This window comes from Mustelus asterias, chromosome 5, assembly GCF_964213995.1.
Source record: "Mustelus asterias chromosome 5, sMusAst1.hap1.1, whole genome shotgun sequence".
Lineage (NCBI taxonomy): Eukaryota > Metazoa > Chordata > Chondrichthyes > Carcharhiniformes > Triakidae > Mustelus > Mustelus asterias.
In genome coordinates, this window is record NC_135805.1 from 144,338,943 (window position 1) to 144,352,201 (window position 13,259).

At 45.1% G+C, this 13,259-nt stretch overlaps 5 protein-coding genes and 1 pseudogene across 5 annotated transcripts; 4 read left to right on the plus strand and 2 right to left on the minus strand.

The window, feature by feature from the left end:
- Positions 1-432: 432 nt before the first annotated feature.
- On the plus strand, positions 433-924 carry LOC144494177 (histone H4). Its single transcript, XM_078213780.1, has one exon. It carries the CDS (start codon positions 449-451, stop codon positions 758-760), a length of 312 nt encoding a protein of 103 aa, XP_078069906.1. The 5' UTR covers positions 433-448; the 3' UTR covers positions 761-924.
- Positions 925-1,056: 132 nt separating this feature from the next.
- LOC144494176 (histone H2A type 1-J-like) lies at positions 1,057-2,853 on the minus strand. Its single transcript, XM_078213779.1, has one exon. It carries the CDS (start codon positions 1,822-1,824, stop codon positions 1,438-1,440), a length of 387 nt encoding a protein of 128 aa, XP_078069905.1. The 5' UTR covers positions 1,825-2,853; the 3' UTR covers positions 1,057-1,437.
- Positions 2,854-4,919: 2,066 nt separating this feature from the next.
- On the plus strand, positions 4,920-5,663 carry LOC144494178 (histone H1.5-like). The gene has a single exon (XM_078213781.1). It carries the CDS (start codon positions 4,940-4,942, stop codon positions 5,558-5,560), a length of 621 nt encoding a protein of 206 aa, XP_078069907.1. The 5' UTR covers positions 4,920-4,939; the 3' UTR covers positions 5,561-5,663.
- Positions 5,664-6,316: 653 nt separating this feature from the next.
- LOC144494179 (histone H4-like) lies at positions 6,317-6,626 on the plus strand (annotated as a pseudogene).
- Positions 6,627-7,844: 1,218 nt separating this feature from the next.
- LOC144494180 (histone H3) lies at positions 7,845-8,263 on the plus strand. Its single transcript, XM_078213782.1, has one exon. It carries the CDS (start codon positions 7,853-7,855, stop codon positions 8,261-8,263), a length of 411 nt encoding a protein of 136 aa, XP_078069908.1. The 5' UTR covers positions 7,845-7,852.
- A 336-nt stretch (positions 8,264-8,599) lies between these two features.
- On the minus strand, positions 8,600-9,077 carry LOC144494181 (histone H2A-like). The gene has a single exon (XM_078213784.1). The coding sequence runs from the start codon at positions 9,075-9,077 to the stop codon at positions 8,694-8,696; it is 384 nt and encodes a 127-aa protein (XP_078069910.1). The 3' UTR covers positions 8,600-8,693.
- Between the last annotated feature and the right edge of the window lie 4,182 nt (positions 9,078-13,259).

A 13,259-nucleotide genomic window follows, 5' to 3' on the forward strand; every position in this document is an offset into this window, starting at 1 on the left:
ATCTACACATTTCCCCAGCTGGGATGTTTGGTCGACTGCAGGAAACTCTGGAGAGTGTGTTCGAATGGCTTTTCTCCACTGCGGGGGATTTTTCAGTTGGTCCAGCAAGGTTTCTGCCCCGCTCTGGGCCATTGATTCCCACAATTATTGGGAAGTCTGGTTTGAATAGACCCGGGTTTCTAACTACTTGTCTCTGATATTCCAGTTTGTACGTTTGTTCCGCGGGCTCTTTTCACTCTGTTTGAATTTGAATCTAAAATGTCGGTAGGAGGAGGAGCTGGATGGTGAAAGACATTTCATTGCTCTGTCTGTCTCTCAGCCCCCTCCCCTCCCCGCCTTTCTCTCTCTCTCTCTCTCCCTTTCTCAGTCAGGTCGGGGCGAGCTGTATAATAAAGGAAGCTGCAGCAGCTCCTCTCTCATTCAGCAGCGATTTGACTGAAGAAAAATCATGTCTGGCAGAGGAAAAGGAGGCAAAGGACTGGGGAAAGGCGGAGCAAAGCGGCACCGCAAAGTGCTTCGTGATAACATCCAGGGCATCACCAAGCCAGCCATCCGCCGCCTGGCTCGCCGTGGCGGGGTCAAGCGGATCTCGGGCTTGATCTACGAGGAGACCCGCGGGGTGCTGAAGGTTTTCCTGGAGAATGTGATCAGGGATGCGGTCACCTACACCGAGCACGCCAAGCGCAAGACGGTCACCGCCATGGATGTGGTGTACGCTCTGAAACGCCAGGGCCGCACTCTCTATGGATTCGGCGGCTGAACAAATTCACCCAATTCTCACAAAACCCAAAGGCTCTTTTCAGAGCCGCCCACATCCTCACATTGAGAGCCCTGACCTTGGTATTGGAGTGCGGACTCTGTTTATAAATCTACACAGATTTTGCATCACCTGTTCTCCGATTATATTTTGACCTTCATGAATAACACGTTGATCCCGTCTCGGGGATCCCGTCTCAGGGATTGTTTAGTTACTGTAATTTCCTGTTAATCGCTGATTACCATTAAAATTTGTGGGTTATGTATTTTTCTACTCGATCAACTCACCTCTCTTCGCTTGTTTTGAATTATTGTATGAAGCAAGGAGTCACCCATGATAAAGTGTTTTTGACACTACGTTTTCCGCATATCACTGGGACTCTTATGCCAGTTTGTCACAATGAATCTGAATGTCAGCCTGGCGCTAAGGCAGTGAGCGAACATTTGAGTTTTGTTTGCGATTTTAAAATTGAGATGATTGGCCTCAAAGTCGGTTTTCTTTCATTTCTGAATCTTGTTCCTCATGAGGTCGCCTCTCAATCCAGCTCATTTAAGTGGAAAGCTGCAGAGGAATTCTCAACAATTCGTTACTAAGGGAATGGAAAATGGGTCACCCTTTCATGGAGAAAGTGGGTGGCTCTGAAAAGAGCCTTTGGGTTGTTACATTTCAGAGTGGTCGCCTCACTTGGTCTTCGATGACGCAGATGTTTTCTTGGGCAGCAGCACGGCCTGTATATTAGGCAGCACCCCGCCCTGAGCGATGGTCACCTTTCCCAGCAGCTTGTTGAGCTCCTCGTCGTTGCGCACGGCCAGCTGGAGGTGTCTGGGGATGATGCGGGTTTTCTTGTTGTCCCGGGCCGCGTTGCCAGCCAGCTCTAGGATTTCAGCCGTCAGATACTCCAGCACAGCCGCCAGGTAGACCGGGGCTCCGGCACCCACACGCTCCGCATAGTTGCCCTTTCTCAGGTGCCTGTGAACACGGCCCACCGGGAACTGCAGTCCAGCCCGAGAAGAGCGCGACTTGGGCTTAGTCCGAGCTTTCCCACTGGTCTTTCCTCTTCCAGACATTGTCACAATCTCACAAAGACTTTGACAGAGAACGAGAAAAGCCGCCCAGATTCACTTCTCTTATAGCTTGGGGAGGGATGCCGGTGCACACATTGCTGATTGGCTATGGGGAAAACCTAATGACACCTTCTCCACAATGACCAATCAGATATCTGTTTAAAGCACCAATCGGGAAAGGTCACGGTGCTGAGGGCGGAAAGTAAGGGCGCCAAATTCTCAGATTCCAACCGATTCATTATTTCAAATTTTAAATGAGCGCCAAAATACAAAGAAAAATTTACACAGTAATCAGAACAAAACGTTAATACGTAATTCAGATTTCAGCTCAAGATTAGAATACACTCCATTTCTCTCCCTAATCTAAAAATTCCCTTTCAGACACTTTCTGATTTGATGTGTGGGATTTCTTTGTAACTGATAAGAAGCCGAAAATTAATTGAAGTAACATTCTGCGGGAAATCTGAATTAAAGTCGGAAAATGCTGGATGAACCCAGCCGCTCCGGCAGCGTCGATGGCGAAACAGTGTTAATGTTTGGGATCTTTACAAGGGTCATTCCAATCCGGATCCTTCATTCTGTTTCTTCACAGATGCTGCCAGGCTTGCTGAGTTTATCCTGCAGTTTCAGTATTTATTCAAGCCCAAAATAAAGGCGCCAACCTTCCAGAATCTGAACTTTTAAGGTAAGCCGCCGTGACAAATTACTAACAGAAATTAGCCCGAAGTTAAAATATTGAATAATCAAGTTTTATAATGTAGTCCTCGCTCATTCTATTGATCTGCATTGTATTACTAATTGCAATTTCAACTTTACAATCCGGAGTCTAATCAAAATTAATTTGGGAGTTGTTTAAAACGCTCTGAACAGGCGTCAGAATGTCTCATTCACCGTCTCTTGCAAATAGTCTAATATTGTATCCATTTTGCAATCGGCTACAGAATCAGTGTTAAAAGTGGAGTTTTCACTTTGGTACCAGGATGGAGATTGAGGTTTCGACACCAGTGGTGTTCATTTTTAATAAACTGATCGACTATTGAGAGCATTCTTGAACACATTCTTGCACACTTCCCAGGTTTTACACGCTACTTTGATTGCAAAGTCCCCCACTTAGATCTGTTGCCAAAGCAAAACCTTTTGTGGATGTGTGTATATATATATATATATATACATATATGTGTGTGAGGGAGAGAGAGAGAAAGAGAGTGGTTCTGTCTCTGTATGTCTCTCTCCATTTCTACCTCTAACTGTCTACTTCTCTGTTTCTGTCACTATTCTTCCACTTCAATCTGATTCTCTGTGTAACTTTACACGTGTCTCTATGTGTTTCCCCATCTCTTTCTGTCTCTCTCTCTCTGTTTCCCATTCTTAGTCTCTATCTTTGCCTTTCTGTCCCTCTATCGCTCCCTCTACCTCTTTCCCTGTCTGTGTTTCTATGTTCCTTCCTGATTCTACGTATCTCCCTTTCTCTCTCTATTTCTCTATCTCTGTATCTTTGTCTTTCTCAATGTCCCTCTCATTCTTCCTGCCTCGGTCTAACTTTAAATCTCTGTTTCTCTCTTTCTATATGTCCCTCTCTCTGAGTCTCACCATCTCTCCCTCTTTCTGTCTCTGGTTATGTGTCTCCATGGGGCGGCACAGTAGCACAGTGGTTAGCACCGCTGCTTCACAGCTCCAGGGTCCCGGGTTCGATCCCCGGCTCGGGTCACTGTCTGTGTGGAGTTTGCACATTCTCCTCATGTCTGCGTGGGTTTCCTCCGGGTGCTCCGGTTTCCTCCCACAGTCCAAAGATGTGTGGGTTAGGTTGATTGGCCAGGTTTTTTAAAAAAATTGCCCCTTAGAGACCTGAGATGCGTAGGTTAGAGGGATAGTGGGTAAATATGTGGGGGTAGGGCCTGGGTGGGATTGTGGTCGGTGCAGACTCGATGGGCCAAATGGCCTCCTTCTGCACTGTAGGGTTTCTATGATTCTATGATATTTCACTCTTTCTCATTTCCAGTACGTTATTGCGCGTGTTGTGGACAAAATGCAAACATGTGTAACACTGGCACTCACTGTCACCACTGCTGTTGTGTTGTTGGTGAGACAGTCACTATCCAATCTCCCCTGAAGGTCCTGATTTTATCTTTAGTTTTTGAATGTCCAGTTCGAATCAGAATGGTCAGAGTCTATCTGTGATTGTCAACAACTCCACTATCAGCGGCTGTGGGATTATTCTTTAACTGGGCATCCCTGTTGTTTGAGTTCACGGTTTAGTGTTACTGAGCAGTGGAAGAGGATTACCCAAACTGAAAAACCTCCAGTTTTAGAGAAGAGATCATTTGCATTTTCACCTTGAAGAAAGCTGCACGATCAATGTAATGGCATGAAAGCACATCTGGCTGCTGCTGGAGAGTGAGGTTAACACACAGTATGCGGGGCAGGAAAAACAGAGATGAACAAAGTGAATGGAGAATTTACAATTAACCAACAGAACAGGGGGAAGTGTGGAAGAGAACGACAATATGCCCTGAGAAGTTTAAAATTCAAAAACATTTTAGCCTTGGATTGTGTAGATGTGAATATTGTGTAGCAGAGAGTGTGTGATGGGGCGGGGAAACAAGAGAATATCACTGTGTTTGTGGATCCATTCAGATCATGAGATCTCCTCATCATTCTTGTGTAAAAGAAAAATATTTTTCAATCAAATTCTCCCCCTGTATCCCTCCTACTTCTCAAAGTTAGATTTCAATGCAATTTCCATGTCGGTTTCCAAATTTCTGCTGAAAAGTAAGGAAGATGACAGCGATGGGGTGAGAGAGCGCGAACAGTACAGCAGCGAAACGGGATTTAATCCCAAATGCAGCCTTCACTCCGGGTGAAATTTTTTCTGCAACAGACATAGAGTGTCAGACACAGTGAGGATTGAACCTGGGACAGAGTGGAGCCGGGATTTGAGTGGAAATTGAGAGTTTGGGACGAGAGAGAAACACAGAGAAGGCAGCAGCAGCCTGGAGCTGACAGCAGCTTGTCTCCGCCCCGTCCGCTCGCTGCCTTTAAGTTGCTCAGTGCCGCCTCCAGACGCTTCATTTCTCATCCAGTTCACATTGACGGAGAGATTTGGTGCAGAGTTACGGACATGAGCGACAGTGCAGCCGCCGAAACGGCTCCTCCAGCCGCCGCCACAAGCAAGACAGCCAAGAAGAAGAAGGCAGCGGCTCCCCGGAAGAAAGCAACAGGTCCCAGTCTGGGCGATCTGATCCTCCAGATAGTGGCGGAATCCAAAGATCGCAAGGGGATCTCCGCTGCCGCCATCAAGAATGAGCTGCGGAGCAAAGGGGTGGATGTGGCGAAACGGGTGGCCCTGATCAAGCAAAGTTTAAAGAGGAATGTGGAAAATGGAAAGCTGATTCAGTACAGTGGCATTGGCGCCTCCGGCTCCTTCAAACTCGCTCAGAAAACAGCGGAGCGGAAAACTGTAAAGGTAAAGACAGGAGCGGCCAGGAAGACCCAAGTCAAGAAAGCGGGGGCCAAGAAAGCAACAAAGAAGTCGGCAACAAAGAAACCAGCAACAAAGAAACCAGCAGCCAAGAAACCAGCAGCCAAGAAAACAACCAAGAAGGCGACAACACCAAAAAAGAGCGTGAAGAAAGTAACACCCAAGAAAAAGATTGTTGTGAAGAAGGTCGCGAAGGGAAAGACATCAAAGGCCAAACCCAAAACGACTGCAGCAAAATCTAAGAAAGCAGGAAAGAAGTGAAATACACCGAGCAAATCCTAAACCTCTAAACCCAAAGGCTCTTCTCAGAGCCACCCACCTCTCTCAGGAATGAGCTGAACCCCCCGCGATCAATGAATCGCTGTCCCGGCGCTGGGAGCAGATTTCAGATAGAAATGTCAATCCAGTATTCCCGCTCACTCGCTGACATGTTCTAGACCCGGACCCCCCTCACACTCTGCACTCAAACACAGGGATGTTGCTGCCTCTCCCTAACCCGGGAATGGCTCCAGGGGAACACACACTTTGTGTTAGTTTGTTTATTCACAGATTCAGGGTGTGGGTGTAAAAGAGGAATCCTGGCGGTGAAAGCCCACCTCACAACTCAAAACCCAAACACATTTTATCAGCTGGGACGGTCGTGAGTAAAATTTTGAACTCGTCTGGGAGAGGAGTTGTCGGGAATGGAATAGGAGGTGGGATTGAAATGGGAGGAGGCAGTTCGACTGGTTATAGAAAGGATTGCACTGAGGCGGGAATGTTACTGACAAGTCTGGATTGAATAGATCCGGGTTTCTAACTAGCTTGTATCTGATTCCAGTTTGTACGTTTTGTTCCGCGCGCTCTTTTCACTTCTGTTTGAATTTAAATCTAAAATGTCGGTTCGAGCCGGCAGGAGGAGGAGCTGGATGGTGAAATACATTTCACTGCTTTGTCTGTCTCTCAGTCTCGCTGTATAATAAAGGAAGCTGCAGCAGCTCCTCTCTCATTCAGCAGCGATTTGACTGAAGAAGAATCATGTCTGGCAGAGGAAAAGGAGGCAAAGGACTGGGGAAAGGCGGAGCAAAGCGGCACCGCAAAGTGCTTCGTGATACCATCCAGGGCATCACCAAGCCAGCCATCCGCCGCCTGGCTCGCCGTGGTGGGGTCAAGCGGATCTCGGGCTTGATCTACGAGGAGACCCGCGGGGTGCTGAAGGTTTTCCTGGAGAATGTGATCAGGGATGCGGTCACCTACACCGAGCACGCCAAGCGCAAGACGGTCATCGCCATGGATGTGGTGTACGCTCTGAAACGCCAGGGCCGCACTCTATGGATTCGGCGGCTGAACAAATTCACCCAATTCTCACAAAACCCAAAGGCTCTTTTCAAAGCCGCGCACATCCTCACTGAGAGCACTGACCTTGGCACAGGAGTGAAGATTCCAGACAGATTTTCCGTCATTGCTTATTTCGTTCAGGAATCGGACTATTTCACATTGACTCTGTCCCGTTACGCAACAGTGAGGATTATTGCTGCCTGTTTCAGGGAGATATCTGGGTCAGCTTGTATAATTGCAATTTCCTGTTCATAATTTCTTCCCATTACAATTTGTGTTTTGACCTGATGTATATTTCTATTCCATTCCTTCAATCGGTCTGCAGCAATTCCTAGCTCTTCAACCGTGTAAAACTTGTTTTTAATCATAAAATCCCTGCAGTGCAGAAGGAGTGATGTGGAGATGCCGGCATTGGTCTGGGGTAAGCACAGTAAGAAATCTCACAACACCAGGTTAAAGTCCAACAGATTTATTTGGTAGCTCAAGCTTGTGCTACCAAATAAACATGTTGGACTTTAACCTGGTGTTGTGAGACTTCTTACTGTAAAAGAGGCCATTCGGCCCACTGAGGGTGCAACGAGCAGAATCGCACTCAGGCCCCATCTCCGTAACCCCATGCATTTACTCTAGCTAGTCCCCCAAAGCCGCACATTTTTTGGACTGTGGGAGGAAACCGGAGCACCCGGACGAAACCACGTAAACACGGGAGAATGTGCAAATTCCACACAGTGACACAAGCCGGGAATCGAACCGGGTCCTTGGCAGCTAACCACGGTGCCACAGTGGCACCCTAATCATTATTTAAGAGTCCACAGAATCTCTGGAGCAGAAAGAGGACATTTGTTTGACACGTTTTCCGCATATCACTCGGGAGTTTTATCCCAGGCTGTTATATGTCCTTCACGGAATGAATCTGAATTTATCCCTGGTGCTAAGGCAGTGAGCAAACATTGAGATTGTTGCGATTTTTTAAAAATTGAGACGATTCACTTCAGTCAGTTTTCTTTAATTTCCGAGTCTTGTCCCTCAGATTTCGGCGGGCATTTTAAATTGGTGAATTGTCAGAGTTCGGCCAATCAGGGCCCTGAAATCCTTGCTGCCCAATCGGTCTTTTCAAACTTGTCCACGGGATGGGGCAGCATCCAGTCAGGAGCAGAGGGCGGTGACTACAATGTATATAGACACTCAGAGCGGCGCCAGCATTCTCAGCTTTTGTGTCCCACACAGTTACAGATCATGGCCAGAACCAAGCAGACAGCGCGCAAGTCCACCGGAGGGAAAGCTCCCCGCAAGCAGCTGGCTACCAAAGCTGCCCGCAAGAGCGCTCCAGCCACGGGCGGAGTGAAGAAGCCTCACCGCTACCGGCCCGGCACTGTGGCTCTGCGGGAGATCCGCCGCTACCAGAAATCCACCGAGCTGCTGATCCGCAAGCTGCCCTTCCAGCGCCTGGTGCGGGAGATCGCTCAGGACTTCAAAACAGACCTCCGCTTCCAGAGCTCGGCCGTCATGGCCCTGCAGGAGGCCAGCGAGGCTTACCTGGTGGGGCTCTTTGAGGACACCAACCTGTGTGCCATCCACGCCAAGCGAGTCACCATCATGCCCAAAGACATCCAGCTGGCCCGCCGCATCCGCGGGGAGCGCGCTTAAAAACCCACCTCAACCCCCAACCAAACAAAGGCTCTTTTCAGAGCCGCCAAGTCTGTCAGGAAAAGAGCTGCAGCACGGATTATATCTCGATGGCACAATTTAGTTTCTTTCATGGTGTATCTTTCACCCGCTCCGAGGCATGCGGGGTGTATTTGTTTTCAGTTGTGTAGCAATATGTATTTAATTTAAACTCATGCCCGAGTTTGATTCAACGCAGCGCACTCTGCACAAGCATTGTACAAACATCAGGCCCCTCAATAACCCGCCCTTTCACAGACTAAGTGGCAGTTCATATGCAGCTCACGTTCGTGGAAAGATTGAGGAATTCTCAAACTCGCTATTAATCGGATGGAGATTTGGTCGCCCTTTCCAGAGAAAGTGGGTGGCTCTGAAAAGAGCCTTTGGGTTGCTAGATTTCAGAGCAGTCGCTTCACTTGGTCTTCGATGCCGCAGCGGTTTTCTTGGGCAGCAGCACGGCCTGGATATTAGGCAGCACCCCACCCTGAGCGATGGTTACCCCTCCCAGCAGCTTGTTGAGCTCCTCGTCGTTGCGCACGGCCAGCTGGAGGTGTCTGGGAATGATGCGGCTCTTCTTGTTGTCCCGGGCCGCGTTGCCGGCCAGCTCCAGGATTTCAGCCGTCAGATACTCGAGCACAGCAGCCAAGTAGACCGGGGCTCCGGCACCCACGCGCTCCGCATAGTTGCCCTTTCTCAGGAGCCTGTGAACACGGCCCACCGGGAACTGCAGTCCAGCCCGGGTGGACCGAGACTTTGCCTTGGCCCGAACTTTTCCGGTCTTTCCTCTTCCAGACATTATAACAAACTGACAAAGACTTTGACAGAGAACGAGAAAAGCCGCCCAGATTCACTTCTCTTATAGCTTGGGGAGGGATGGCGGTGCACACATTGCTGATTGGTTATGGGAAAAACCTAATGAGACCTTCTCTACAATGACCAATCAGATATCTGTTTAAAGCACCAATCGGGAAAGGCCAGGGTGCTCAGGGCGGAAAGTTAGGGCGCCAAATTCTCAGATTCCAACCGATTCATTATTTCAAATGAGCGCCAAAATCTATCGAAAATTCGAGTAGGAATTGTCAACAATGTTAAGTAATTCAGATTTCAGTTCAAGATTAGAATACACTCCATTTAATTCCCTAATCTAAAGTTTCCCCTTTATCAGTCAGTTTCTGATTTTATGTGCGCGATTTTTCTGTTACTGATAGGAAGCCGAAAATTAATTGAAGTAACAAACATACTGCCGGAAATCTGAATTGAAATCAGAGGGCGGAAAGTCAGGAGCCACATTTTTAAATTTCAACTGATTGCTTGTCACATTTGAAAAAATGTTTATTTATTCGTCACAGGTAATGCTTACATTTACACTGCAATGAAGTTGCTGTGAAATTCCTCTAGTCGACACACTCCGGCGCCTCTTCGGGTCAATATACCTAATATACCTAAGATTATGGGAGGAAACTGGAGCACCTGGAGGAAACCCACGCAGACACGGGAAGAACGTGCAAACTCCACACAGACAGTGACCCAATCCGGGAATCGAACCCGGGTCCCTAAGCAAGAAAAAATTCAAATAATAAACCAACTTTTAAGGTGTGACTTTTAACATTCAGCCAAACTCTCCTCCTCTAGTTCCTGATTATACGTGCCAATCTGATTCTGTGAACCAGGTGTATGCCAGTATGTTATTTCATTTTGGTTTCTAACTGTTTCTGATGAAGGAAATTATAATGGTTCCGGTCCGTGTAACTTTCTGGTTCATTGATTGCTGTCCTGCTCAGTATCTGTGAGCTTCTGGCATATGATAGTGGAATGTCAGTCGCATGTGATTTTGTGTTTTGCCTTCGAATTATCAGTACCTCTCACGTTGTGAGGTTTTTAATCTGTACTGGGAAGATTTTCTTTAAATTACATACCATGCCTTATGTCTGTATCTATACATATTTGGTATTTGATGTGTCTTTGCTTATCATTTGTACCCGGCCATCATAGTGATGAGAAACTGATCCTTTTTTCTACATGTCGTATTCAGATGTATGAATGTGGATTTTAATCTGTACCATTTAGATTCAGCAATGGACATGTTTATTTTTCCCCTTGTATTCCAATTTATTTTCTTCATAATTTTGTTTATTTTTCTATCATTTTGTTGCTGTACTGATGGCGGTTTTGCTTGGGAACTGTGAATTTCTGATATGTTAATGTGGTTTGCTCTTTGCAATTGTCGGTTTCTGTGTTTTTTTTTAATACTTTTCCAATTCAATCAAATCAAATCCAATTCAGAGTCTCAACAAGTTGAAACATTCTGGATGGCAAGAGTTACTTCCAGGCTGGCAAATGTAGCAAAATTGTTAGCCTGTCAGTGTTTCATCTGTTATTTTAAAATACACTTTGCATGTCAGTTTCTAATGTGTGAATCTGCATTTGCCTCAGTGCCTGTCAGTTACAACTATGTAAATAATTGTTTTACTTTGTACATGGCAGTTTCTGAGATGGGGAAAATATTTTTTCTGCATGTTTTATATTCTGGTAAATTAATGTGGGGTCTCTCTGAACCTGTTTCATTCTGATATATGCATTATTCTCCACCTGTCCTCTTTTGATGTACTCTGTTACTGTCCATGTCTGATCTGTTATTTTTGGTGTTACTCTGTACCATGTTGTATTATTTATATATATATGTTTATTTTACTCTTCACCTGTCTGCTTCCGATAATGTGAGCCTGGATTTTATTCTCGTCCTGTTAGTTACTTCATTATAATTATGTCATAACTCCTTCAGCATTTGATTTCATAATTGATTGAGGGTTTTCAAACTCTATCTGTTTCTAGAATATGGATATGCCTATTGTTCACTATCTTTATCTGAACTGTGAATGGGTATTTTGTTTCTGTGTCTTGTTTCTCACATTTTAAAGTGTGTTGCACAATGTACCTCTTACAGATACATTGTACAATACAATAAATTGCATAGGATGAGAGCAAGAGGCCCATCGAACCTGCTCTACCATCCAATGTGATCATCAATGATTTCAAGCTGATTTTCCAAACTGTTTTCCCATATCCTTCAGCTTCTCAAGAGACTAAACTCTAGGGAATATAATCTTAATTTGTTTATCTCTCATCATACGGCACCCTAAACTCAAGTACCAATTTAGTGAATATTTGCTGAACGGTCTCAAATGTGAGTATTGTTAAGTGTGGTAATTTGGTTCTCAGACCTTTTGATTGGAATTCTGGGTTTTAGAATTTATCATTCTACAAGTCAGTGTGGCTACAGTTTGTCTCACTATCAGAATAATGTTTTCCTTCTGTATCAGTCATTCTGTGGTACTTTGCATTTTGTTTTCCATTCTTGACATTAGAAATCCTTTTGTTTGATGGTTGCTCTTGCGGATTTTGAAATCGGGTGTGAATGTGCCACTATCTGTGTCATTCAGTGCCTGGTACATTGCATAATTTTCAGACCAAATTTTATATGATTGTAGGGTAGATTCTGCATTTATGCTGATTTTATTAAAGAGTCATAGAGGTTTACAGAATGAAAACAGGCCCAACTTGTCCATGCTGCCCTTTTTTTTAAAAACCACTAAACTAATCCCAATTGCCCGCATTTGACCCATATCCCTCTATATCCATCGTACCCATGTAACTATCTAAATGCTTTTTAAAAGATAAAATTGTACCCGCCTCTACCACTACCTCTGGCAGCTTGTTCCAGACACTCACCATCCTCTGTGTGAAAAAAGTGCCCCTCTGGACATTTTTTGTATCTCTTCCCTCTCACCTTAAACCTATGCCCTCTAGTTTTAGACTCCCCTACCTTTAGGAAAAGATATTGACTATCTACCTTGTCTAGACCCCTCATTATTTTATAGACCTCTATAAGGTCACCCCTCAGCCTCCCACGCTCCAGAGACAAATGTCCCAGCCTATTCAGCCTCTCCTCATAACTCAATCCATCGAGTCCCGGTAGCATCCTAGTAAATCTTTTCTGCACTCTTTCTAGTTTAATAATACCCTTTCTATAGCAGGGTGACCAGAATTGCATACTGTAATCCAAGTGTGGCCTTACCAATGTCTTGTACAACTTTAACAAGACGTCCCAACTCCTGTATTCAATGTTCTGACCGATGAAACCAAACATGCCGAATGCCTTCTTCACCCCTCTGTCCACCTGTGACCTGTGACTTATGAATAAGATTATTTTCCTGATTCTTCAGTTTCAGAAAGTGTAAGTGACTGTGGGATTTATTAGATAGATTTCAGTCTTAGCAGTTTTTATAACTAAGGGCTGCATTCTCAATCTGTAAGCCTCGAGTACGGTTTGCATATTTAGGAATCAATCTGTTTTTTTCCTTTGGTATGTTCTGGAAGGTTTTGTCCTTGAGGCAAGAATGTGAACGGCAAATTCATTTTGCAGCTATGATTCTCTGCTTATGGCTATAAGTATAGCTTTCAATCTGTATCTCTTTTGTCCTATGCAAGTATGGGTGTTTCTGAATTTTACTTTTATCTCGGGCACTGTATTGGAATTTATTCATTTAACATATTCATATATTTATATCAGTTTGACAGCATTTATAACATGGATTTGGTGTATGTTATAGTAATAGATTAATCTCAATAGCTGTATTTGAGTTGTGGAATGGTATTCACTTTGAAACTATATGAATAAAATGTGGCTGCATCAATCAGATCCATGGCCTCACATGTAATTCCTGCAGTAAAGGAATTGTTACTTTTCTTTCAATGTTTTGTAATGTGCTGGGACTTTTTAATGTTGGACTGGTATGCAACATGCAGCTTTGGCTGGATTCTTGGGTAATTTGTGCAGCTTCTTCCTGTAAGTTATACATTGTCCATTGTCGCTAAGAATAGCTATTTGAATTCTGACCAATGTCACACAGGATATTTAAATCTGGCTTTTTTAAAAAATTCTATCATTGATGACTCCACCTCTCACCTGGTTAGAGGG